The sequence below is a fragment of the Anopheles arabiensis genome, chromosome 2, assembly GCF_016920715.1.
Source record: "Anopheles arabiensis isolate DONGOLA chromosome 2, AaraD3, whole genome shotgun sequence".
Lineage (NCBI taxonomy): Eukaryota > Metazoa > Arthropoda > Insecta > Diptera > Culicidae > Anopheles > Anopheles arabiensis.
Window position 1 is genome coordinate 40,786,847 of NC_053517.1, and position 22,774 is coordinate 40,809,620.

General features: G+C 46.9%; 2 protein-coding genes across 2 annotated transcripts in view; both read left to right on the forward strand.

The window, feature by feature from the left end:
* The first annotated feature begins 67 nt into the window (after positions 1 to 67).
* On the forward strand, positions 68 to 3,799 carry LOC120896679 (cilia- and flagella-associated protein 58). The gene is made up of 7 exons (XM_040300992.1): positions 68 to 568; positions 634 to 983; positions 1,058 to 1,684; positions 1,759 to 1,886; positions 1,956 to 2,533; positions 2,608 to 3,324; positions 3,413 to 3,799. Exons 1-7 carry the CDS (start codon positions 446 to 448, stop codon positions 3,581 to 3,583), a joined length of 2,694 nt encoding a protein of 897 aa, XP_040156926.1. The 5' UTR covers positions 68 to 445; the 3' UTR covers positions 3,584 to 3,799.
* A 5,485-nt stretch (positions 3,800 to 9,284) lies between these two features.
* LOC120896680 (ABC transporter G family member 23) overlaps positions 9,285 to 22,774 on the forward strand; it is a 45,335-nt gene continuing 31,845 nt past the window's right edge. Inside the window, exons 1-2 of the mRNA XM_040300994.1 lie at positions 9,285 to 9,442; positions 10,541 to 10,970. Of these exons, the coding sequence (XP_040156928.1) occupies positions 10,807 to 10,970 (164 nt within the window). The 5' untranslated portion in view covers positions 9,285 to 9,442; positions 10,541 to 10,806. The remainder of the gene's footprint in view (positions 9,443 to 10,540; positions 10,971 to 22,774) is intronic.

Sequence of the window (22,774 nt, forward strand, 5' to 3'; positions counted from 1 at the left end):
TCGAGCTCTATATCACATGGTTCGTTGTTGGTTGTTTCGATTCACACAAAAAAAAATTCATCCTAGCAACCACTTGCACCGTTCAGCGCTCCGTCTGTCTGTCTGTCAGTTCGGTTTGCGAGTGCACGCTACACGGAGGCGCCGGTCGTGTCTCTACCACCTGTAGCTATTTGTGCCGTCCCAGCGTTTGGCACACTTACGCATGGAGGTTAAAAGCCAGCGTGACCTCATTGCAGCGTTGCACCCAGGCGCTTCTGCGTCAGACAGTCGAGTTTCCATGGTACCAGGTAACAAGGGAGCGGTAGTTATTTGGTGGTGAAAAACAGAAGAGGAAAATTTTACTTCTAATTTGCACCAGCCCCCGGTACGGACGGTGGGATTTAAAGCAAATCACATCTTGGGCAAAAGGCAGTGAACGCGAAAGAAAAACTAGGAATACTACAACATGGACCAAATAGAAGAAAGTGGCGAAGATTCGCAGGCACCGGAGTCTACCTTCGAGGACGATCTGGTGCCGAAAGAAATTACGGACGAGTTTTTCGAGGAGCTGTGCTCGAAAGCCAATCTGGTAGGTTTTGCCATGTTTCATCAGCTTTCGGTCTCTCCTAATCATTTCCACTGTTTCCATTGCAGACCGTGAAGGACCTGCAGGGCAACGGGCAGTATGGGCTGGCGGAAGACTTTCAGAAGCTGCTCATTACGGGTCAAAATTTGCGTCAGCAGCTCATCGAAGAGCAGGACCGGATCGCCAAGATGCAGGACGAGGTGTCGGCTGCCTCGGGACGGGTGGCACAGGCGATGCAACTGTCCCAGCGCGACCAAGATACGATACAGACGCTCAAGTCGGAAATTCAGGACGCCTGGAAGCGGGCCGATGCGGCCCAAACGCGCGAGCAGAACGTGCAGGAGGCGATGAGTCAGATGCGAGAAAAGCTGGAAAAACTGCACGCCGAAAGTGACCGCTACGGCGACCGGGACGATGAGTAGGACACGTGACACGGTGGGACGGTGAAAAGGCGATATGTTCTAATCGGTCTGTGTGTGTGTGTTCTTGCAGCGTCGGCTCAACGATGAACAAGCACAAGGAGGGCATCATGCGCGAACGGGACCGGCTGTTCGTGGAGGTCGAGGAGCTGAACCGCCGGCTGCACACGCAGCGCCTGTACATGGAGGAGCTGGAGCAGAAGTGTCTCGACTCGGAGGCGAAGGTGAAGGAGCTGTACAAGGTGCTGGACGAGACGTCGAACGAAGCGTTCCGCGACAAGCGCCAGCTGGAGAGCCTGCAGACGCAGCACACCGAGGTGATGGCGGAGCTGGCGACCAAGACGGAGGAGGCGAAGCACTTCAAGGAGCTGGCGGACAGCAACTACAAAACCACCATGAAGCAGACGATGCAGATGGCCGCCCTGCGCACCAACATGGAGCGCATCGAGACGAACAAGAACCTGCTGCAGGTGAAGCTGGCCAAGACGGTGGGCGACTACGAGAACATGGTGCAGCTGAAGGACAAGGTGACGAACGAGTTCAACACCAAGGTGAACATTCTCAAGCTGAAGGAGGACGAGAACAAAAAGTTTCGGCTGGAAAATGCGAAGCTGGTGAAAACTCGCGACCTGCTGCAGAAGGCCATGCAGTCGACCGAGGCAGCTAAGAGCGCGCTGGAGCAAGAGGTGGCCAAGCTGAAGTAGGTGGCGAAGGTGCGTGCAGGAGCTGCCTGCTTGCACGAAACTCACCCCCGGGTATTATTATTGATTGCAGGAACACGATCGTGACGTTTGAGAAGGAGCGAGACGCTTCCAAGAAGTCGTACGACGCGGCCAGAAAGCAGGTCGACGCGGTACTGCGCGAAAGGGATCTCGTCCGCAAGGAGCTGACTAAGATAACCCGTTAGTAGCTGGGTGGGGGTACCCTTGCGCTGTCCTGTTTACAACAATCAAGACATTCGATTATTTCAGAATCGCTGACGAACCAAACCGAGCAAAATACGCTGCTGGAAAAGCAGCAGAAAACGTTGGAAAACGAAATCAAAGCGCACCAGGCTGCCGCGCAGAAGCAGCAAACGCTCCTGCTGAAGATCGAGAAGGATCGGGACCGCAACGCGGAGGAGGTGCAGAACCTGTCCGATCGAATCGAGCAGCTGAACGAGGATCTGCTGTACAGGCAGAACCTCATCGCCGAGCTGCGCGAAAAGCTGAAGGAAAGCGAGTCGAGGCTGTTCCAGAGTCAAAATTTGCTCGAAATTACGCGCGGCGAGCGGAACATTTTCGAGCGTGACCTGACGACCTGCAGCAAGGAGTCGGAGGGGCTGAAGGATCGGCTGAAGAACGCGATCCGCAGCGTGGACCAGCTGAAGGAGGAGAACGCCACCAAGGTGGCGGAGCTGTTCAAGGCGAACAAAACGATCGACCGGGTGGAGAAGGAGAAGCAGACGCTGAAAACGGTCGTGGAGAACATGAACACCGAGCTGGAGCACTCCGCCTCGGAGCTGAAGGAAAAGATGAACGAAAATGCGCGCTTGAATAAGACGCTGTCGGTAAGCAGGAAGCAGGGCGGGTAGGCTTTTTCCTCCCTCTCTCTCTCTCTCTACTCCTTTTTGCCTTTCCCTAGGATGATGCCACCACCATGACGCGGTTGAAGAAGCAGCTCGAGGGTGCGATCAACGAGAAGGACCTGGTGAAGGTGCAGCTGACGCAGCGCGTGGAAGAAATCAACAACCTGACGGAGAAGCTGAACATGCTGAATATGGCGCTGGATCGCGGCGAAAACCAGTACCGCGACCGGCTGGACGACATCCGGCTGCTGAAGATCGAGATCAGCAATCTGCGGTCGCAGCGCAATCTGCTGACCCGCGGGCTGGCCAACACGGCCGACATGCGGCAGGAGGTGCTGCAGCTGAACCGCGTGCTGAACCAGGAGCGCGTCAAGGCCCGGGCGCTCGAGGACGAAATGCTGACCCCGATGAATGTGCACCGGTGGCGCAAGCTGAGCGGCAAGGATCCGGAAAAGATGGACCTGATCGTGAAGGTGCAGACGCTGCAGCGGCGCGTCCTCTACCAATCGGTGACCGTGTCGGAGCAGGAGAAAACGCTCCAGCAGTCGGGCAAAATGTACGACGCACTGAAGGAGGTGGTGGAGAAGCTGCCCAGCCACAAGGTGAAGGAGCGGCTGTCCGCCACCCAGCGCGCGCTGACGGCCCGCACCAAGAAGCTGAAGGCACTGGCGGCGGAAATCCGCATCAAGGAGCTGGACTCCAAATCGAAGGACTGCACGCTGGAGCAGCTGAAGCAAGCGCTGCTCGAGACGAAGAAGGAGCTGGTGAAAGAGGTACGTCCGCTGCGGTGGAGCTGTTTCAGAGATGGTGCACGATTTATGATGACAATAATATTTCTTTCCCTTTTCGCTCCGGTTGTAGAAACGCGAGAAGATTAAACTGGTCGAGAACATCCGGGGCCATCGGGCGGACGGGCCCGCACTGGCGGGGCACAACGCAACCAGCGACATCATCGTGATCCGTACGACCAGCCAGAGTGCGCACAGTGCCAGCTATCGTACGCTCGGGTCGGGCTTTAAAGCAATCTGTTAACCGCAAACAAGCGCATTTGTGCACGGTGCAAAGCTCTTTCGTAAGACGCTGTGCGCGGGCTTGCGCTCTACCGAGCCAATATTGACCGTATCGATAACTCGTTTTCGTCCCTTCCCTCGGTATTCGCAATCTTGGTGTTGCTCGTTTACAAACCCTCCACACTACTGGGAGGCAATACGCGGTGTGAAAAATAAATATTTGTACCACACGATCGCACACCACAGCTGCGCCAACTCGAAATCCGAACCCCGAATCGACTTGCGTTCTGATGATCCTGCTGTCATTCGCTGCTGTCTACGCGGAACACTGCATCTTCGGGTCGTGCCACGGTGCACGTGGATGATGAAAGGTTAGTACAGACACACCGCACACACATACACACTTCCGGTAATTAGTATCTGACCGGTCTTGCTGTGCTTGCGCTATGATAAAAACACTGGCGGGCGAGAGGGTGGCATGTGATGCAAGATGCAAAATCAATAGCATAGGAGGGCCACCCTTTATCGGTCGGCGGCGATTAAATGGCAAACGACGTAACCACTTCATTCAACAGGTTGTTTTGGCGTGCGCGCGATCATGTAACGCTGCCAATGGTTTGATTTGTGGTGGAACCAATCTAAAACATTTCACAAACAAATTGAAGGAATTAGTTGAAGTGGATTTATAAATTATTAGCATCAACGCATTACAATTAATTTAAAATGTTGCTTTAAGAGAAAGGTTTCCAAGGGCGATTTAAAATTCCGGCTCGATGACCGGTGTGTGTAGGTACACATCTTCTCCACAACTACCTCGCTGAAACTAAGGAAGCACGGTTACGTGGGGTCAACTCTTAATAAACAGGTTTCGCCATTTATCCACCCTGCGGTCAAGAACGTAGCAGTCAACGTGCGGCGTACACCGATAGTTAAACCGCGCCTTGGAAAACCCAACCGACGTCCATTGCCCCGCGTGCTCGCGTGAAGGTCTTTTCTCCACCGCGGGGAGGCCCGCGATGCCATTCGTCATATTTTTCATTATCAAACGCAATAATGACAGCGGGAGGGTGGGGGGGGGAGGGGCTCAGTTGCATCGCTTCGAAAGCCATTTGCAATAAATAGCCTTGACTGTGCGTCAATTGATGTGTCTCTGTATCTCTCTCTCTCTGTTTCTTTCCCTTGGGTGTGTTTGTGAGTGTTGCCGGTCCACCCACCTTCCGGCCTCCTTTCACACTGTTGACCCCATGTGAGTGTGTCCTTGCAACGGCAATGCCTGCCGCGGGTGACTGTGTGTGCGACGAAGCTTTAGAATCCGATTGTTGTGCAGGCAACAAGAAGAAACCTGTGAAAAATCTGCTACGGGCGGAACCAGGGCGCAACCGAAACGTAAAACTAAACTGTGCTGTGGCTGTTGTGTACTGGCAATCGAAGGCAGTACACTCGCAGCTCGTAAACATGGGCAGCCATTGGTGGTAGGGCTGAAAAGTGTCATGTGATGTCAATCGTAAAGTGATTGGCGATGACCCACACACCCCTGGGTGACCTTTAACATTTCTTTTTCTAAAAGGAATGTATAATGTTGTGATGTGCATGATGAGTCGCAATGAGGGTGTGAGCTATATCTTTGTCGTAAATGAGTTGAATTAAATAGACAAAGATTTGTTTTGACTCTAGTTCTTTCCCATAAGTACGAACACAATCACATCATCAAACTGTATGTGAGTTCAGTAACTGTTCCGAGAGTTAAATCTAGATGAGTGATTTAACTCTCCACTACAACAAATAATTAATTGAGAGTGAATTTAATCATTCTTGAATTGAATAACTCTTTCCAAGACTCTACATCCCGACTAATTATTTGACTATCCGCGACAACTAGCAAATCATTTTCAGTAGTTTTTTGATGACTCTTTTAGAGTGAGGCCTGAAGATTTAACTCAGGGCTGTAATTCTTCATCTGTTTGGCGTAACGTCCTACGCGGACATGCTCCGACCTATACAAGGCTTTCGAGACCTAATCCATTGACATGCAGCCAGATAGTCAAATCCTTGCTACCGGGGGACGACGGGCATGTTATTGAGTCGTTCGAGTTGACGACTGTAGCACGGGATAGCCCCCATCAGCACTGTAATTCATTCATTCTCAATAGACTCACTTTTGACGGTCTAAATCTGAATTGACTCAGATGAACATGTTGACGGTCCCGTCATATTCCATACATTTTGTGTCTCTTCAAGATGAGTATCTCCCTAAGGAGCTAAGCTAGCATATGCAATTAAAAAACCAAATTCTCTATGATGAATTTTTGGATAACAGTTCACAAAAATATTGGTCAAAGGACGTCATGCTTTTCCCGTGGTTTCTTGGATACTTCATTAATAATTCCTCAACATAAACATCTCTCTAAGCTGACGGTCCCTTGAAGATTCACCTTAGGGAGATTTAACTGTACCTCAATCGCTCCGCTCACTCAGGAGGTAGCTCTTTACTGAGCGAAATGTGATGTTTTTGTTGGCTGATATGCCACGAGGAAAAGGAAAAGAGTGAATCTCAATCGTAGAATGGTTTAGCGTTTTACAGCTACCATCACACAGAGCCGAGCCGAGCACCTATTCACGGAGCTACAATTTCACAGAGTTCGGCTGGTAGAGCTACCTATTTACGGAGCTTCTTGCCGAGCTACTACACCATGAAGCTACCTGCTCCAGCTACTTGCCTGGTAGGTCTGTGCGTTGGTAGCTCGGCTGGCAGCTCTGTTCGTTGATAGCTCGGCAAGTAGCTCTGCGAATAGGCTGGTAGTTCCTTGGGATGGTAGCTCGGCTGGTATCTCAGTGGATAAATAGTAGACTTGGGAAATTCGGTTCATTTTCATGAACGTTAACGTATCAGTTCATTCATTTAGATGAGCTAAACGTGAATCGCGATTCACTCGTTCATTTTAGTTGATGAAAATATGGTAAATGGTTTCATTTCGGAAGAAGAATATAAATAGTATACTATATCATGAAAAATGAAAGGACGATCTTTTTTTCGACGGGTTAGACGTTCTTTTTGGGAACGACCTGGTCATACGGTTCACGGTCATATTGGTATTGGAGGAGATGAACGACCTGGCGTATTGGGACGTTCTTTATTTTGACAGGTAAGATGTCATTTTTATGAACAACTCACTACATTATGATTTATAAAGAATCAAGGAACGTAAATAACATTAACGCAAGTTATTAACCGCCCTTCATTCTTTAGAATGAACCAAACAAATTGTACGGTTCTGGTTATTGTGGCACACCTTTATTCTCTATTCGGAGGTAGCTCGGCTGGTAGTTCCTTGCGAGGATAGCTGGCGGTGAAAGCTCGCAGGACTGACTACTCTTTTATGCGAAATCAAAACAGCCGGAAAAGACAGACCGAAACTTCACGAAGCTGTAATTCTACATAGATCAAATGTAGAATATATCGGCTTAGAACTACTACCTTTAAATTTTTCAAGTATTTTCTTAGGTTTCTTCAGATTCAGACGAGTTGTTTTATGTTTCTATGATTCTTTAAGGACATTTAAGGATAGGATCAATGCGGGAAGTGGGTGAGTTCATTCACAAAAAGAGTAAATCGCTCGTTGGCATAGACAGTGCATGAGTTGAATCGCAGATGAGATCAAAAACTCTTCACAAATAAGTCATAAAAACATAAAATCTGTAGCTTCTCCTGCAAGCGCCCAGGCTAAATTGTAACTTAGGCTGTACATCTCTTCTACAAAGCAACAGTTACTCGAAAGCAGTTGGAATGTTGTGCTACAGCTTGTACAGGAATGTTGGTTGTTGGCGAAAATTAAATGCATTCTGTAACAAAATGCGAAGTACGATCTCGTCTAACCGAAGGGACCAGCCAAGTGGTTTTCGTTGTGCAATAGACGGGGCCAACAAAAACTGGGTAGGATATGAGCGAGATACACCAGCTTAGATTTCTTGCAGGTTTGCTGCTCCTCTCTTCTGTTTAAAAAATTCTCGTCAATGTTAACGGGAAGAAGTGAGAGAGATTGGTGATCGCGTATAACTTGTGATGCCCTCTCTAGTACGAGCGAGTCGAACAAGATCGGGTTGAAGAAGGCGTGCGGTGTGTACGTACTCGAAGTGCCTCGAGTTTGCCCCGTGTCACGTAACACGGAAGACGCAACCGAATCGACTGTTGCTGGATGCACTTGCATTTCACCCGTCTCATGTGCGCATGTACCTCCCGCAAGTGCGTTGCGTTCGAGCGACGATTATGGTGGTAGCGACGAATAAACCGTACACGCCGTACACTGTGGACTGCTATCAAATTGGAGAAACAAAGGGGGAGGAGAAGAAATGGCCGTATCGGTAAAACAACGAATCCGCCCTGCTGGATCGACGATGCCCCGACGGCCGCTCTATCTCGGACCTTTGCCGGCATATTTACAATTAAACGCATTTCTCACGCATGCCTGCTAATTGGATCGAAGGCGCACAGCGGCTTCAGTTTATCATCTTAAAATATCGACAAGTTTCAACAACAACAACAACAAAAAACACAACAACTAAAAACGATCCCAACGAACAACGAAAACAACGCAGATTGTATTGGCGATGCGAAATAATCGATACATAATTGGACACATTTGATCGTTGGAAGGGGCTATCGTTTCGGTGTTTGTATCGTAACAATTCCTGTAGATTAAAGTTTCACGGTCGAAGAACGATGGAATGTTTTGAGCTGCGCTGTCTACCACGCAGCTTGTCCAAGGATAGCCGAGTGGCATCATACAGATCCGCAGCGCAGTGGCATTAAATTTAGATTAGAGTGATTTCCCCGCTATCGATCGGCCTCCGGCACCGGATGGCCTGAGGTGTGGTGATGATGATATGTCACACAGGTGTCGGAATGATTGCTCATTTGGCAATAAGGTCTTGCCAACTGGCCGATGCAAACGGTGGTTCCATCCAACCGTGAGGATGTGTTAATTATCACTCACGTTGGAAGTGTGGAAGATGGAAGCAAATTGGCAGGAGATCTTCTAGCGTATATGGATCGTGCCGGAGCGCAAGGTCACCGCAGCACACGCTAGAAAGTGGAACCGATTAAACAAACACACGGCGATTGCCCAAATTATGTGTTGCATTGGAAGAGGAAAAAAGGCAGGCGACAAACCTTTTGTTCGTGCGTGTCGACAACCTCGAAATGAGTGCATCGGTGGAGACGCCCTCCCGTAACTCCTTTCGTCCCAGATAAGATCCTAGCGTCCTTTGTTTGCCCCACTAGTCGAAAAGGTCCCTTGGTTGGAGGTTATTGGGGTGAATCAAAATAAATAACTCCCATTTTTTAAATGGCTATCTTCACTATTATATTTAAAAAAGATGTTTTGATCGCCTTTTACGCACACTAAAATTTCAAAAAAAGATGCTTAAAAAAGCCTGCTTCCATTGCCACTGCATTAATGCACCAATCGTAATGCATGATTTGCTGATGTTTTAGATTTGTTTTTGCTTTGCTAGAGCCGCTCCACCACCACCACTGCCTGCTTGATTACGTTAAGGTGCAACTCACGCATGTACCGCGTGTGCGAGCGCCTTCCCGCCGATGAACCTCAACGACGACGACGACGACGACGATACGAAACTGAGCACCGTCGGCCGACCGACCGAAGGGGGACTTGGACGCAGCTCGAACGAATGCTCGATCTCCACCCGGGGAGCCCTGGGCCCTGGTTTATTGCGTTTCTAGTCGCCGTTGGTGAATGAAGTGTTTTCCCGTTCCCTGTATCGAACGTGTATCGACTCTCGCGGTACGACTTTTCTCCGTCCCTATTTTGGTGGTCGTGTGTGTAGTGTGCGTGTGTGTGTTGTACGAAGTAGTGTATACAAAGTAAGTTACAGTGTGTGTTGTTACAGTAAATCATTTGGCACGGTTTTTTAGATGCTTTTTTCGGGCTGGTTTTGCTTTGTGGAACAGAAAGTGTCCAGAAAAGATCGTGTGCGATCGCGAGAGGAAGCTTAGCGTTTCTCGTCTTAGGTCTGGGGCGGACGGATTGGTGCGTTTGGTGGTTGAGCAGCTTTAGAGAGACCAAGGTGTGAGAGAAGCCCGAGCCAAGGCAAGGTATTGAGATGAGTGCGCGATGGCATTTCTTCGCAGGGTGAAAAGAGAGCCCGCAGCTGCGAGTCCGTGAACTTGAGCTGAGCGCTTACCAGTGACCGAAAGCGGGCCAAGAGAGAAGAAACAACGCAAACGGTGCAACGGCAGTAAAACAAAAATCCCCATCCGATACAAAAGAAAGTGAGTGCAGACGTTAAGCAGTGCAGGAAGGGTAAAAGCTCCTACGTCTTGGTACTGCACACACCACCGTACAGCATCACGGCACGCAAAGAGGTTACACTTGAAAGAGCGGTTTTCGGTGTCAAGTGAGTCACTGCCCGCAGCCCCCCAAAAGCTGCACGTTGCACTTTTGCAGCATCTCTCAGAAATTAGGACAAAAAACCGCTGCTATTCGTACGCCGTTGTTTTTGTAATTATTTCCTTCCTTAAATTTGCCGTTTTATTGCTAAAATTTGACGTTTTTCTGACGTTCACTATGTGCCGGTAAAAAAAGTGCTATGGAAGCATTGAAATCGTTCGTGCCACCGTGACCGTGAAGACTTCAACGATCAAAAACGATACGAAAAACTTAACAAGCGACGAACCCCACAAGCACGCACGCGTTCACAGGTTGAGTGCGCCCAAAAGTGAGAACGCAAAACAGAAACTAAGACATCTTCCAAACGCAAGTCATTGGCACAAAAAGCTCTCTCGCTATTTGTCTCTCTCTCTCTCACTCTCTTGCTGGCTCGTTTGTATACCGTTTTTCTTCGTCTCGACAACACGGTGGTTGGTGTGTTGGTGTGGACTTTGGAAGCCGAACCAGTCCGAATTAAAATTCGTTGTTTACTTTCAACATTGTGTACTTTATTTCCATGTTTTTTTTTCTAGTCGAACCAACCCATTCTAGCTATTGCAGGATTGTGGAGATTTTACCAAACAAACAAACAAACAAAAAAGTGTCCAAATCAACCGCAAACAACCGCGGGCAGTCTCGGCTAAGCAAGCAGAGACGTTCGGGTGAGCGCCAAACTTAAAGCCGGACAAAACCAAGTGTGTTGTGTGTGTGTGGTGTGTGTCTGTGGGTTCACGCGTGTGTGTGATTTTATTTGGTCGACAATACGTGTTGATAAGTGATTAGCTAGAAAGGGTCAAGGATGGCCACCGCAACGCAGCAACCGGCGGACACAGTAGCCCCAACGCAACCGCCCGGGACGCAGCCGCAGCAGGCCGAGGAGGGTTTGGGCGCGATCCGGCCCAATCTGGACAAACGCCGCATCCAGCGAATGTTCAGCTGGACCGCCGACTCACCCGCAGTAACGTAAGTAGTCGCTTTTTGTTTCTCTCTTTTCTAGCACATACTATCTTCCTAAAGTGCACCAGTTTGCAATCAGATTGGTCGTCCCGCACTGTGACGACAGGGATGATTAGCGAGATGGGTGGGTTGCTGAGCCTTATGGCATCCCGGGGTTCAGGATGTAAATGGGGTCAGCACACGAGCGGTCCACAATCTTGCCCGCGTCATCTAATGAGCCGAGTTGTTTGTGGGCTGCCCCGTCCGTGACCCATGCATCTCCCAACAGTTCATTGCGATCGACGCGCAAAGCTACCATTAATGAGCGCCATATCAATCAACCTGCACCGGGGTGCTCCGCCCCGGCGCGCCCTAAGGGTCACTCTCCGTCGGTGGGGAGGCAATGAGGCATGGCAATTTGTCGCCATGCCAATGCGAACGATGCGGTGTTCGGGCGGGGAAAAATCATTCTTAACATTACAGCTCTCTTAGAATCATTCAGAGACATTGAACAGTTTGCTGTGCACATTAAATTTAAAGGAAGGAAAAAAACAACTGATTACACAGGCCAAGATTTACGTCAATTCACTCGCTCTTCTCCTTACACACAATAGCGATCATGGTTGGACGCTTCTTTTTGGATGTGCCTGAGTATTTTGGGGAAGCAAGAGAACGCAATCAGCAAAGTAAAATATTGACGTTTAAGCAAAGGTGTGTCCGTCCCCTCAAAAGAAGGCTTTTATGTTCGTTTCGCGTACATCTGGTGACGATAGCTCGCTCGTGTCGCGTTGTATGCTAATGCCGGTTTATGAGCCGTGGGTGAGCTTCGTACAGGAGGGTACTGGGTGTATTTGGCTACGCTAGACAGTTGGCGTCCATTCGATAGCGTGCACTAGGGAGGGCGTATGTACGCTCTCTCGCTAAAATAGCTTTCTACTGTAGCTACACTTTCACTAAACCACTGTCACGTTTCTAGCCGTTTGCCGGTTTGCTGGGGCGAGGTTTTGTCTGTACCTGCTGCTGCACTCCAGCGCGTATGGTACGATATCGTTCGCGTGATCCACCTGCTTCCTTCCTTTGAAATCCTTTAAATCGAACAATAAATGAAGCGATTCAAGTAGCCAAAGCTCTTCACACTCATTACGGCATCAGGTAGCGCACACAATATCTTCCCCCAGCAATTAAAGCTACACGTTTGATTGTGTGCAATCATTGAACCTGCTGCTCGGTGACCGATCAACACCTTGTGCCCCTTAGCCTTGCCTTCTTAATGTTATCTTCTCGCTTTTTTCTCTTCTAAACAATAATTACTACTGCATGGTGTTTATTGATTCGCCCAGGAGACGAACGAGAAGGTATGTGATGTTCATTAGTGTAGTGCTGCTGCTCCTCGCCCCTCCAGCTCCCTTGACATTCGTAGCGCTAGTGACCTCGCCACCGAAACCATCCGGTCCGTAGACGCGACCGTAATCTAAGCTATCGCAGCCTTCGAATCGATAATGTCGCTAGGGTCGGTTTGTTGTACCACGTTACCACGGCACCGTTGGTTCCGAAAGTGTCAAATCAACCGACTCGTGCTGTTCCCCACTGCTGAAGGTTGAGATTTTCTCGGCTGAAACAAAAAAACCAAAAAAAGAAAAAAAAACTTCCTGTCTCAAAACTTGTTTCTCGCCGTTTGAGTTGGTCAATCGACAGCTGTTTTTGGGAGGTTGTTGCTTCGCCACCGGGTGACGGGAAAACCGGATCTGCTGTTTTAGAATAAATTTAATAGCACTTTGATGATAATGGTGTTACGCAATCCGTTTGATAATGGCTGAGAGAGAGAGAGAGAGAAGTGGTTTTACAAACTCGTTCTCCTTCTAATCTACCAAAAAAGGGTATTGATTTGCATTGCCCGTTTTTGTGGTGTAATTTTGCGCTGTGGTTGTTTCTTTTTTTGTGTGCAATAAATCACACGGATATAGACAATTCCAGTGTCCAGCGCCCGGTAGAGCTGTAATTAAACTCGAGTGGCTGTTAGCTCACGACACCACTCATATAAAAAACCTCTCAACCGTTCCACCATTCGGCTGCCATCTAGACTATTAACTTGTCTCAATGCCATGATGATCCGGCTGGACGAGGTTTTGCTGAAAAGCTCGGAAAATTTGATTTCCGCCGTTAATTGTCTTGGATCGAATCATCCCAAAAACCACGCGAGCCCCAACACCGATGCCGCTCGTCGTCGTTTCCGCATGTGGTGTGGATTTTCTACAACTCAAGATGTTTGCTGTTGTAACGCTGCCCGCGATCGCGACTGCTTGTGTGCGTGTTACAGCACGGCGAGCGGGTCGCACACGTGTACAACACGGGCTGCCCGACAATCCGCACGTCGTTCAAGTTCAAGTTGACCATCGAAAACTCGATCTCCCTGCTCGCTGTTATCGACCTGCCGAAGTAGTTGTCATTGGGCTGGCTGGTGAGCTCCATCTCCCCAGCCCAGCTACCTACGCACACTGCGTTGGGAAGCGCTTGCGGATGTGGTCACCCCACCACCGTCGATGCTCGCGCGCGCACCAGTGGCGGAAGCTCGAACCTGACCTTACGACAAACAGATACGACACCGGCCGCACAGACACACAGATTGGAATGAGATAGGACCGCTCTCAGGTTTGTGGAACACGTGTCTAGCACGAAGTAGAATTTTATTCCACCCATACATTTTGGGGATTAAAATTAAGGCTCTGAAATAAACTTAATGCTCTGCGCGGCGAGAAGTCATTTAAACCGTGGTGCCGTACATTCCGATGGTTCGTTTTTATGCAAATTCCATCCGTAATAAAAGTCTCGCGGAACGTCCGCGCGAGGAGCCGGTTTTCTGTTCACATTATACGCCGGTCAGCCAACGGTATTTCATGTAGGGACAAACATCATCTTTCCAGTTGAAGCAACCTTTGGACCTAGAACATGAACTAGAATAATAGTTTTAGCTTTTTCTGCAGACAAAAAAAAACTCACTGCTCTATTTTGGTAACAAGTAAACAATCTGATGAATCACCAGTGTTTTTATGGCAAATTTAAAAACAAAAAAACAACAACATTAATCGGCGGAAGTGAGCTTGAACTAGTGTGGATTCATAATTAAGCATTGATTTTTTTTTATACGCTTGGGTAACGGGTTTATTTGAATTTAATTGAATTTAAACTAAGGCATTACAGGGTTTCGAATCATATAAGGGAATAGTTCAACCACTTAGGGGAATGTTGCAAATCGGTAGGGGAATGTTGCAAGCAAGCTGTGGATGTTTGCAATCACTTAGGGGAGTTGTGCAATCGATTAGGGGAATGTTGCAAGCGTACTGTGGAGCTGTCATCAGACTGTGGGTGCCGGTGTAAAAAGGCTACGAATTGATACCGATGATGTTTTTTTAAAAAACATCGTTTGGAGTTGTTTTCGTGTGGGATTCTGCTGTACACATGATAAACTAAATAAATCCTGCTGCGGAGCCATAATTAAACATGATAAGTTAGTAAGATTGACAAAAATATTTTAAGGTATTTACAGCGGCACCCACAGTCTGATGACAGCTCCACAGTACGCTTGCAAAATTCCCCTAATCGATTGCACAACTCCCCTAAGTGATTGCAAACATCCACAGCTTGCATGCAATATTCCCCTACCGATTTGCAACATTCCCCTAAGTGATTGAACTATTCCCTTATATGATTCGAAACCCTGTATTGGTGTTTTAAAATAACAATATTAAGCTGACTTGCTTAATAGGTTCAATCCCCGTAACAACGACTGACTATCCGGCCGCGTGCTGCTTAATACATCTCTAAACCCTGTACAACGGCATTTCATGTAATTTGCTAAGCCAAATAGAACAAGAAACTGGCTAGTTCGTATTTCATCTTTACATTTACATTTTAAATCTATTCAAAGTTTTCCGCTGTGTCACCCAAAGGTTCGTCGCTTAAAATTGCATGCAGCGTTGCAATCTTTTGTATCGCACATTGCACGCAACGCTCGCTAAGTCGCGGCGCGCCCTTTCTTGCAGTTTTTTTTATGCAAGATTGCATGCAATGTGAGCTTTGCGTGCTTGAACGATTTGTGTGTGTGTTAAAGAACTGCTCGCTTTTCGTTGCTGCTCGAAAGCTTTGCTGAAGCTTGTCGAAAGTTTCACGTTTGTTCTTTAGAATTTTTTTGAAAAAACAAGCAGAAGTGAAAATAAAAAGGTCACAACGAAGCGATGATTTGGTAGATGGAAAACAATTTTAATTTCATTCAATTTTTAGCGTTTTCTAGAAAATAAGCTGACCTTTCGCGGCATATTATTTCACCAGTACCGCGTTCAATCCATCCACTCCTTTCCGCATGCTTTCTAATGATCGTTTAAGGATCGCGAAGGTAATGAGTCATTGAATCTGCAGAAGCAGAAGCAGAATTCGATTGTTTCGAGGCACCGAACGGCCCGGCACTTGATGATTTGACGTCAGTGGCTGCGCCGGCAGGAGTTTAATGGCCAGACGTGTCGAATTTGGAATTCACTTACGCGCAGCACTCGCGCCATCCGACACCTTGGACGTCATTATTTAGGGAAATCTGCACACCAGAAGAGTGTTAATTGCGATTTTGTTTTTTTGTTGTGGGGTTTATTGCGGTGTAAATGTACTGTTTTAATTACTTTTGTCATCAGTGTAGCTCCAAATAACAATTCAATATATTTACAATACTATCTAGAATGTTTGCAGAAACTAATTCCAAACAATTACAACTAATCAGTTTTAAATTCAACTAGAGATTCAGTTGCATATTGCACATGGACAATGTTTAGAGCATTTTCCCTGCTGGCTCCTGTATCGCTGTATCTTTCAGCCCGATTCTCCAACGATCGAATCGAACTCGTCACAGAGGTGCTGGTGTTGCGAAAATAAAAAGTGCCATACCACCAGATAACCGCGTTGCGTAACAGTTATGCCGATTTGCCACCATCGTCAGGGTAGATCCCATCCCGTTCCTCTTGCTTACCCTCTGCTTTACACCCCGGCTAGGTGTGTGTGTGTCGATTTTCGTCTGTCTTCAAGTTTGTCACAGCGGTTAGTGTACCGATTTCGGTGATATAATAAGCCACAAACTTCTTCTTCTATGATGGTGCGATCCTACCCAAGCGATTGAAAGATGTGTGTGTGTGTGTTCCGTGCATCTGTTTAGCAGTGAATAGCTGCTGTGTACGAATTCTATTGGCTGTTTGCGATCGACGCGTTTAATAAACAAACAAACAGACTGCATGACGTAGCACTCCCCCCAATACAGCATGGCGTACATGCATTTAAGGGTTTATGGACACGCAACCGGTTGCGTTACATGAACTTTGAGTGCAGTTCGTCCATGATGCTGTGTGGATTACGCACGGACCTTAGCAAGGCAGTTTTAGAAGTGAGTCACGCACACGCACAAAACAGCAAACTGATGCAGTTGTCATCGTGAAATCAAAAACACATTAAAAAGCAATAACCAAGGGTTAAAACGGTTCCCCTTACAAACATAGGCACCACACCTCGAAACCGAAATGAATCGAAAAGCTTCACTCGTGTGTGTGTGTGGAGAGCCCCAAACGGAGACGCAGCACGGAAATCATCAAATTGAGATCAGTCGGTCTGTCGGTTTGTCGGTCAACCGATTGACCGCATCAGTTTTCATCAGCTGGCTGGGAATGCTGTTGGGTGTAGATATACGTGTGTGTGTGTGTGTGTGTGTTGTTGGTGCGCCTTCCTTCACTTTTTGTCGCGTCTTGGGTGAACGGTTGGGCCGAGCGTAAGTGTGTGACGTTTACATAATTCCCGGGTCTCCAGGTCAAAACTGAACCGCCCGAACCGAACCGAAAACCACCGATCAGGTTACTCCGGTTTTGTGGATTGGGTGTGAGTGTGTTTGCGCGTCGTGCACAGGGCACAGAGGGACCGGCAGACCGCGGTTGGTGGAAGTTTTGGCGCTTTTCGGGCAGTCCGACTTGCCCTAGTGCGCTTTCGTCTGCCGTGACACTTTCGTTTTCCTTTGCCACACACACACAGACATAGCAGACTCTTCGCAGACTCCAGGGCCTTTCTCTCTGTGTTGGGAAGAGATAGGGCAGGAGGTGGATGAATAAATAACCGTGCATAGCCACGCACCGTGTGTAGAGCACAACACGCGACGGTCAATGGATTTTGATGCCAGGCCAGTCACGAGTGTTGTGGTGGGCTACTTCTCTTCGGGGTTTTTTTTTGGTATTGATGCTGATGCTATTATTAATGACACACATTTCTATTTTATTTCTTGTTTTCCGTAAATAGCGCTCGTCGTCTCACTTTCTTATGCGGCTACCCACGTGCGCGCTTTTGCCGCGTCCAAATAAATAACTTTGTTGATTGCTTTTTTTATGTTCGTACTCCTGCTGTCCTGCAGCTCCGTCGGTATTTGTGAGCTTTGTGGCAGAACTAACCTCCAACGCATGTTACTTTGTTTACGCTGCACTAAGCGTCTTGGCTGGAGGACTCCTCGTGCGCTTTTCACGCGCATACAGTCGCGCTCGGCTAAGCCTGGCGCTGGTTTTTCCCACTCTCGTTTTTGCATTGACCGGTGGTTGATTTAGCTGACGAAATTAGATTATTTAACGCAGTGTGCGCAGTAGCGCACCGGGGGAGGTAGGGGTGTAAGAGAAGCCCCCCCCCCACCCTGTTACCCGCACATTGAAGCTTGGAGGTGTATCGGATTTGTCAAGGTGTTGATTACGCACTACCACACGCCACCACGGCTATCACTGCAGGCCACTGAGTTTTCACGGACTGCACGACTGTGCGTGTGTGTGTGTTAGTTTGTGGGGGGCAACAGTGCGTTTCTGAGCTGCAGCAGCACCTGAAAAGTGACACGCACACACACCCATTCACCGGCGGCCTGCTGTGGTAAAAGTTTTCATTTGCCCCCGTTCGGTCCGTTGGTCCCGCTTATGTCACTCTCCGGCCGTCCATTCGGTCGGACATTCTTTTGCTTCGGGTGAATACCCAGTGGGCCGTTGCAGTGCGGTCGCGGATTTGGGTCAGTTTTTTGAGTGTTTCACTTTCGGGCACGATTGGTAATTTTAATTAGCAGGTTACATTTTACGCAGGTGCGCAATTACACGGTGAGATTAATTCCTTCAGTCTGTAATTCCTTAATTTATTTCGTGAGATTTATTCCAAAAGCAGACTGGTTGGTGAATTGAGGAGAATGTATTTTTACGCTTACAGTATTATACAAAATTCCGTTTGATTTTGAAGATACTAAAAATGATCACGGCAAACCACCTGCACCTTTGCACGCTGAGTCAGATCACTGACCTTTACAAAATCGATCTACTTAAGAAAAGGTAGATTGAAAACAGATGGAAGGAGCAAAAAAAATCTCGCACCACTTGTTTTGCGTCACTTCATTTTCTTTCGCTCGCTGATTCACCCGTAAAACGCTGAGTCACGAAACTCGTCACTAATTAACCTTGCCTTGGCTACTTCCGCCAGCTTAAGGATACAGTAAAGTGTTTGTCGGAGTTTGTTTTTGTTCTACTTCTGTGATGAAAATTTCTTCTTTGATAGTTTGCGTCTCAAGGAAGGGCACGTGTACAGAGGAGTTGCTTTATTAGTGATACTCGTGAAAGAAGCTAAGAAACTAAACAAAAAATGCTATCCGTTTTCTACCAGGTGCGCAACTTGCGTATCAATGACGAGTATGTGTGTTTCCATTAACACGCATTGCAGAATGGCTCTTAGAAGTATTAAAAGATAGAAAAAACCTTGTTCCATTAAAAGCAGCCGTTTACATCTAGAGCACTTTTGGTATTTTTTATGCTTAATGATACACTTAATGGCTTAGTCAGACGTCCAAAGAACCGGATGAAAAAAAAATTAATATTATTTTTTGGTATAAAGTAATTGGACAAAATTTTAATAATACCTTTTTTGCATTATTCACAACGGATTTACAGGTGTTTCTTATTTATTTAAAATTTAAATTAAAACCATAGTTGAACATGCTTAAGTAAACCGTGAGTATTATTATTCCTATTGGAAAAATGTGCTATTAATTCTGCTCAAATCTAATTCGAATGCTAAACAAGACTCTGTTCAAACGATCGTCAAGCCATATTGCTGTAAAGATCCGGATCACCGCAGGACGAACATTAAGTCTTAAAGAAGTTTTTAGTTGATAACCAGCCTTTCATAAACAAACATTCGAGTATACAGCAATTGTAAAGCAATAGTCAAACAAATATAAGGAACCATATCAATTAGGATATTACAATTAAAGTTTTGTTCATTTATAATAAAACCCCATTTTAATATCATTCAACGAGCACAATTTAAACAAGAAGGTTTAATAATAAACTAGTTTGACCAGGGCTCTGACAACTTGATGGTAAACAGCAAGAAGTACAAATATAAAAACCCCAATTTGAATGAACAATATTCAAATAGGACCAACCAAAACTATTGTAAGATTGTAATGTTTTGATCCAAGTCCATATCCTTCCATTAACTGATCATCATCTCTTCATATATCTTGACCAGCTTCCATTAGCATAATGCACATTTATAAAAGGATTGCATCTAGATCAAATTATTATCGACTATCGAATCAAGGAACGGATCATCAGATTGGTTAATGACATCCTATTGAAAAATGTACGTCCAGAGATAACGTATGACGATAGTGTACCTTTGTTAGCGATTACACAGTTCCTGAGGTAGCTAATGCATGATTAATAAACAACTTCAGGTTCTGTCTCCATGTACGCATGGTATTTCCTTTTTTTCTGATAAAAAGTAGCTAATGTTCCACTTTCGTAAAACGCTGAATAAATCATGCAAACATCCCAACTGATAGAACATTAAAGTGTGACCCATGCCCATGCGTGGCACTTGCTACGTGCTTCGGGAAGGTTTACCGATTGATAAGCGAAAGGACGACGTTGACGCGTTGGGAATACCCCCGCAGCAAATCGATACAATCGAATCCAACCCGGTCCGTTCGTTGAACTAGCCGCTTTATGAATATTACATCACAATCTCCCTGTTTTTTAGCTTCCCACCGTCCCCAAACGCCATCACTCATAAGCGTGGCGGTACGAGCAGAAATTAGGTCGAGGACACTAACGCTTACTCTACAGCAACGACAATCGACAAAAAAGCAACGTTCCTCCGTCACTTAGCAGGACGTTAAACAGGCCAACGTATTGTTTTTGGGATCGAAGCGTACGCGGTAGAGAGAGAGGGTCGTCCGAGCGAACCGCGTGTTGTACGCCCGGGGGATGTACTGAAACCCTCCCTTTCATCCTTTTTTAAAGGGCTCCGCCACAAACAATCGGTTTGTTTACGTTGAACGACGGGGGAAACTTATTTGCCCGCTAAAAACGAACCAATCCCACGTTTGGGGACTTGGGCACATTTAGTCGGACGATGCACCGAAGCCATGATGATGATGCTTATTAAACTGCATCTTTCGGGGACCGAAAGACGTTCGGAGCTGGCGTGATAGAAGCTTGCGTAACAGATTGCCTTTCCGCAGTGCCTGCCGGGGGGATCGTGAAGGGAACCATATATTTCGAAAGGCAAAAGCACAAACTTCTGGACTCCTGTGAAAACTGCAGGAGAAAGGCTGGGACCTGAACGGGTGCGTTGTGTGTGTGCGCTTTTTTGTTTGGTTTACTTGGGAACGACACTCTGCGTCGTCCGCTCTATCGATTATGAGCGGCGATACGACGTCGCTTTGCCTTTGCTCATCGAACTGGCCAGACCGTATCTGAAGCTCGACAAATAGAAGCCATGGGGAATGTGTGTGTGTGTGTGTGTTTGTGTGGCTTGGTTTACGACCAGGTACGGCACACGCGGTCGGCTCACACGCGACAAGAGCACCATGTGCGCGCGGGCTACGATTACGTGCGTCGCGGCGTTGGCCGGTGGTCTTTTGCAATTCTTTTCCTCGGTAGGCGAAGCATCTCGCTCGCCACAAACGTGTGGTGAAACGAGAAGCAAGGAGAAGCGGGAGGCAATGCGCAACCAGTGACACGAAAGCAAAAGCCTCCTCCCCCTGCGCAATCGAGCAGTCGGTCAACAATTTGTATTTGTACGAATCGTTGGTATCTCTCCCTTCTTTCAGCCACGGTAACTGTTTTTTCATGCTTGGTAACATCCTTCCAAATGTATGCGAACTTTATCAAACATGCGACAAGTATTTGCTTTGTCTGTGGTTTTTGTGGGCCCTCGCCTATGTGTGTGTGTTGCCATGAAGGTCAATTTTTGCGATCGACATGAACAAAGATTTGCCTCCTTTTACTAAAGATCCGCACAGGATGTCACGGAAAAGTTGATTTAATTTGGTAGAGTTACTGAAGGAATTAGAAATGTCTCTGATTTACAGTAAAACTCTCTCACACTCCTATAAACCTCCACAACTCGATTCGGCTTGATCGAGGTTTCGTAAGATCGTTTGAGTTCGCTTTGTAGTGCGCGAGACGAGGTTGGGTCATTTTTGGCGTTTTCAATTCAAGCGCCGCTAGTGCTGGAATGGGCCTGATGTGTTTGTGTTGATGTCGTTTCCACCCACACCCAACCCAAACAACGCTGCGCTGACCATTAAGACGTTACCGAAACGTTACCAAACGCCCGCACGGTTCGGCCGATGTTTGAGGATGAGAGGTTTACGCCGAATTCGAAACCTCAAACGCTAGACCGTGCAAACTGGCGCGGAATGGGTCGGCACCCCCCCGCGAAACTGGGTCGATTTTCATCCATTTTCCTTTTAGTGATATCTGCCACTCTGCACCTTCACTGACTGCTTCTATCGCTTTGGAAGAGTGATCGTTGCAACAGTGGTCGGCGTGAGTTGTTGACAGTTATTGACGATAGGGGGAAGGATTAAAGGTAATGAAAAATGTCCACTGGACGAAATTTATGAATGTAAACCTCAACTCCAACAGGTCCTATATGGATCATTTGGAATATGGTTTCATGGTTTTAGCATTTCTTATTAAACACCCTGTTGTTAGCATATAAACACCAACCTGTACCCGAAACTCTAGTAAAAACTATTGAATATTCTTAACTCAAACTAGACTTCAATTGAGTTACGTCTACTGAAGAATACATTTTTGAACTATCTAGCCTCTTGGTAGTTTGTTTTTAACTCGAACAGTAGAATTAAAGTATTAAATAAATGATTAATCTTCTATGAAGCATTGCGACACTCTGCATTATAATGATCCCAACATTCCATCGTTTCTTTATTGCTATTAAGCGTTCACATCTGCACACGCTTTGTTTATTAATTATTCCTGAAGGGATCCAATCAAGTGTAAGGATAACAATGAAACAAACAAAGACTAACAGGCAATAATTTCTTATGAATGCAGCACTGAAATGGTTTGTCAGCATCATTGATTCATAATACCGCATTGTTTACAAATTTTAAATAGACAGAACTATGTTAATGGATATGTAAACCGATGTATAAAAATGTCTGAAACAAAGCATTTTACTCAGTTTTGCTCCAATGCCTACCCTGTGGTTGCAACGAACTGCCTTGTCCTTTACTCACTCACCGTGGCCATTGTCGATCAAGCTGTCATAGGGATTCAATTTGTCACATCATCTAAAACGGAATAAACCAGCCGGGCCGGGTCGTAAATACGCGCCAGCAGATAATGAGAACCAGATATCTGCGACTGTCGTGGACGGTTGCAGTCGTCATTCATTTGCGTAAAAAAGGGGGTGCACAGAAAGGGCACAGAGTGATGGCGATGAAGGCATTGGGCGGCGGCGATCCGAGTAATCAAACAAGA

Bases quoted from the DNA above. Each gene is read 5' to 3' on its own strand.
- LOC120896679 (XM_040300992.1), top strand. From the start codon at position 446: ATGGACCAAATAGAAGAAAGTGGCGAAGATTCGCAGGCACCGGAGTCT. The intron at 1,685-1,758 runs GTAGGTGGCGAA...TATTGATTGCAG, and splicing joins CAAGAGGTGGCCAAGCTGAA to GAACACGATCGTGACGTTTG. The intron at 3,325-3,412 runs GTACGTCCGCTG...CTCCGGTTGTAG, and splicing joins AGAAGGAGCTGGTGAAAGAG to AAACGCGAGAAGATTAAACT.